Here is a 4980-nt window from a genome sequence, read left to right on the forward strand (position 1 = left end):
CAATAACTAAAAAAATAGTTATTTTATATTTTAAGCTATAAAATGCTTTATTATAAGTAATATTAAGTCTATAATTTTCATCGTAATTTATAAATTATTTCCTGCTACATTAAACATACTGACAATCAAAATCCCACCAGCCGAGGGGCTTAAATTAAATTTTAATTTTATGTGTTATTTCATCAATGTATTTTCTTATATTTCATCTATGTAAATCTATATGTAGATCATTCTGAACATCATTTTAGGTGAAAAATCATTGTAGAGTACATTAAGAACGTTATGATTTTTTTATTTAAATTTATTTTGTCTTAAACTCTCCAATCTCACTGATATCATTCCTTCCATTATAAATTCCCTGACCACTCAAACCGACTAGTTCCACTCCAGACAACCTCTGAGGTGCCTGAAAAGAAGATGGTCTCGAGACCTTCTAAAGTAGAAATATTATTAGATGTTATCAATCGTTTTATCACGCATGTAGCATATTATTATGATCTTGCATCAAATATACTGGTTGTATTTTTATGTAAATATAATTGCAATATCAGTAAATAAATAAATATATAATAATCTTGACCTAATAGTAACAGGAAGGGGGTTGCATACCTCTACTCCCCTTCAATCCAAAAGTGAGGCCAAAAAGACCACGCCCTCGAAGAAAGTTTATGTTGAAATCACTTGTATACATTTGTTGACAAAAATATAAATTTGTAATTATACATAGTATCAATAAATCTACATATATTACAATCATATATTTTAAAATTCTTAAATAGACATAAATATGGTGCTGGACACCAATAAAATTTATATTCTAATATTTTTCTAATATACGTTAATAAAAAATTATTATAACTTTGTCTATAAGCTTTTTATATAGCAACTCTGTGTGAAATTGGTAGGCCATTGGGTAATTCCATTCATGGAAATATTTTATTAATTTTGTTTGAAATAATTAATTTTAATTTTGTTTTAAAAATAAAATTTAGTAACGATCTTGATACTATGAAGAAAGCTGTGTCAATTTCTAAAAATTAAAAAATATATTTAAATAAAGTGTGTAAACCTCCTTCACCATTTAATTCTTAGCATAAGGGATGTAGAAAAAGTGATTTTTGCTAGCTAAGTATTTAATAGAAGAACATGATTTAGAGTAAAGAAGTATGTAACATGGTTTAGGAAATCAGTTTTCATTTCCTAAACCATGTTACATCATGGTTTAGGAAATGAAAACTCTAAAATAAAGATAAGTTTATTAAAAAAAAAAGTTTATTCCAGTAAACTTAATTATGAGCCACCACTCTACTTGCCAAGTTGCCAATCTCCGTCAATTGGGCGATTATTCTCATTTATTCCGGGGGTTCGAAAGCTGTAACAGAAATGCAATTAAATTATCAATACTATTTTATTCTTTAAAATGTTCTATATGCTAATGTTTCTGGTGTGAATCACGTTTTGAAAAAATATGTATAATCTGTCTCATCATCTATTTATTTTTACTAATAATATTTCTTATTTATCAATCTATGAATTGTTACGTTCATATGGAGAATTTACTATCGTCCCAACAATAATAATTACTTTGCTTCAAAAATATCTTAGGGAATAACATATTCTGGTTATTAAGAAATCTGATGTGTTAAACATATGACAGAAATTTCTTTTAAAGTCCAAGAGCCCAAGAGGAGAAAGAAGTCAACTACTTCACCCTAATTTTCCATAACTTAAAGGAAAACAATATATATATATATAAGTTATGGTAGAACAAAGCCTGTATACAACCCTAATCCTAACTCTCCATGTAAATAAACACCAATAATAGATGTAAGGAACATTACACAAAGAATAAAGCAGTATCATTCCAGTAAGCGTGCGTTTATATTCTGTTATCTTTTTATTTTATTATTTTTATTTTATTTTTGTCTTTTAGTCTCAGTGCTCATATGTGGTGCTGAGACCAGGAAACTCTGTTCCGTGATTTTTTTTTGTGAACTCTGTTCTCTGATCGAGGATTTTTCTTTATTTCCTTCTGTTATTTCTCTTTATATTGCCACATATTTTTTTTAAGTAATCAAGATGGTCAACCACAACCACAGCCCGTACTGAGGTAGCCAATTCTTAAGTTCCAGGAACCAACCGGGTCCTCAGGCCCATGGTGTTCCAGTAGTCCCGGCAGTACCAGCGGCGGCTCCAGTGTTACCCCCACTATCAGACACCACTCTCACGCCGCAGCCGCAGCTCACGCCAATATGTTGGCTAAAATGAAAGTAAGAGCAGCAACCTCAAAAAATCTCAGAAAAGCAATTTCATCTCGAGCGATTTTCAGGGGAGATTGGTGAATTGACCATTTTATGAAGAGTGGAGACCGCATCATTGAAAGGATGACAGCTAAAGTCTCCGAGGATCTGCCGGGACAGGCCGACGCTGTTTCCCTAAGAGGAGATCTCATCTGTAAGATAAAATGGAATATCCTGAACCAGATTCAGGCAGACGAGGGAACAACATGGCTAGTAATTAAGGGAACACTAAAGAAGGCCTACGGGGGAGGCAGATGGACCCCTGGATATATGTTTCGGGAGAGGAAAAAGCAGAGACAATCCAACGGACAGACAATATGCAGCATCGCAGCTGAGCCAGTTTAACCTCGTCACAGAAAAAGTGAGGGAGACTCAGGGATCGGACATAGTCAGTTGGTGGTTGAATTTCTTCGATAGGATAATTAAAGTACAACTGGATAAATAAACTAATAAAAGAGAAGGCTTACCTAGGGATCGCACCTTTGTGGAATGCGCCCAGAAAATGATCGACACAAGCACTAGAGAGAAAGATGTGAGGATGGACGTCGATGATGGGGTATGGAACAAAGTTTCTTTTCACCGACCCAGGAATCCATCACTAAGGAGAAGGAGAGAACCTAGAGATGGGGGTAGGGAAATGGGTGAAGGCGGAAAACGACGACTGAACCAGAGTAGAACACGCAACGGAGGAAGGAAGGAAGAACGGAAGTGCCACGGATGCGAAAGAGTTGGAATTCTGGTGGCCCAATGTTCCCGCACTAGGTGCTCTCAGTGTGGAAACGAGGATCACATAGCGCTTCAATATCCATACATGGCTGAAAGGGGAAATATGAGACTAGGCGTACCGATGGAGATCAATGTCCAGCGGATATGGCGCAGAAGGCGAGAGGACTACAGACCAAGTGAGTCCTCTAGTGAGACCTCAGAAGCGTCAGACTCCTCAGGAACCGAAGTAGAAAGCAGAGAAGGGAGAAGAGATAAACCGTCAAGCATTAGATGGCGCCGAGCAAGTGAGGGAAGGAGATCAGGGCAAGAGAGTTGAGGAGGGTGTCAGGAGGGTGTCAGGAGAGAGACGACCGCACATTAGAGGTTTTCAATATCAAAGGAGACAGCAACGGTCTGCCTATCATCAAGGTGAGTGGCGTGAGATGCCTTGTGGGAACGGGAAGCTCCCATACCATTCTGTTTCGGGAAGCGCTGAGGAAGCTAAGGGTATGTAGAAAAAAATCAGGAGATAATCGGGAACTGTGACGTGTGCCGCAGCTCCAAATACGACCGACACCCACCCAAGGTGACACAAGAGGAGACACCTACTGCGAATCGGATTACAAATCGACACCTTCACCCGGAGGGGTTACTTGTGGGTTACAGTGATTGGCCTCTTTAGTGGACATGGTACATCAAATTTGAGAAAGATCGGCCGAGGCGGAATTGGGAGCGCTGCGTTTATGGTTCTAGTTCTATGGAGAACCGGAAAGGATATCGTCTTATGCGGGGCGGGAGTTCTTTAACGCCAACGTCAGGGAAGAAATGAATGCTTTGGAGGTAAATTGGCATCTAAACACCCAGGGGCACCCTAAGAGCAGGGGAGGGGGTAGAGATGCTCCACAGTACGATAAGCGATCACTTGCGGGTGTACCAGTTAGATAAGGGCTTGGAACCAGACGAGGCTATGATAAGAGCTATATCGGCCTATAACCACTCCGTGCATACGGTAACGGGATTCTCTCCTTTCGAAATTCTATTCTGACTTCGAGGGCGCAAGCGCAATTATAGTAACACGGTGATCAACAGAGAGGAGATCGTCGGTAACGGAATGGGACTGAGAAAACGTGGGATAAGGTGAGGAAGAGAATTGATAGGGAGAAAGCCAAACGCATGGCGCGACATTGTGGTAAAATTGGTATACAGACAGTTGTTTACTGTAGATTTAGCTCTAACAGAAGCAAGGAGCCGCAAAGGTATGAGAGGCTATTCAGCGTTATTACAATTAGACAGCATAACATAGTAACAATAAAGAGTGTTCCGGAACCAAAATATCAAAGGACGGTCCACATAGAAGAACTCAAATTTCCCATGATGGATAAAATTGTATCTCAGAAACCATTGGACGTATAGGTGTCTATACTATGTATTATAAATGTACTATATGTCTAATGTACTATAAATAAGTTTATTACATTTATTTTCATAGAAGTAGTAGTTTTCATGATATTTGCATATGAAATTTATAATGAATATCCGTACTAGAAATCAATTTATTTCAGCTCATAAGAACTACTACTCATAAAATATTTTATAGTACACTAAACTAGTTTTTATTTCAGTACTGGTATACATCAGTAGGTCTAATAGTTCCTTAGATATAGTTTTACCGATTTATGAGTATGATATTAATGATTTCTCGATTGATGATTGATTTATTGTTATCTCGTTATAAAATGTTGCTTTTTAAAAACGTATATTTCATGAAAGAGATCTTAATATTTGAGCAAATTTACTCTAATATAAATTATGGTACATTATGTTTTCTAGTGTTTTATATAGTTTTAAAAATATAGAGATGCGAACAGTTTGAAACAGCTGCCATTTTGTATTCCTCCAACCTATACTTGGCAGATTAATATATTTTAACAATTAACTATACAATACAAGAACAGAAAAGAACATTTTTGATTAC

General features: G+C 36.9%; 1 protein-coding gene and 1 long non-coding RNA gene across 2 annotated transcripts in view; one reads left to right on the forward strand and one right to left on the reverse strand.

The window, feature by feature from the left end:
- LOC136797100 (uncharacterized) overlaps positions 1-4980 on the forward strand; it is a 338719-nt gene that overhangs the window by 305897 nt on the left and 27842 nt on the right. The gene's annotated exons all lie outside the window — the stretch shown is intronic.
- The window catches only part of LOC106679795 (alpha-tocopherol transfer protein-like), a gene marked incomplete in the record, with an annotated part of 97820 nt that continues 94100 nt past the window's right edge, over positions 1261-4980 (reverse strand). The window contains 1 exon segment of the mRNA XM_067052692.1: positions 1261-1372. Coding sequence (XP_066908793.1) covers positions 1353-1372 — 20 coding nt within the window.

Source organism: Halyomorpha halys, unplaced genomic scaffold (assembly GCF_000696795.3).
Source record: "Halyomorpha halys isolate HHAL.00 unplaced genomic scaffold, Hhal_1.1 Scaffold14.1, whole genome shotgun sequence".
Lineage (NCBI taxonomy): Eukaryota > Metazoa > Arthropoda > Insecta > Hemiptera > Pentatomidae > Halyomorpha > Halyomorpha halys.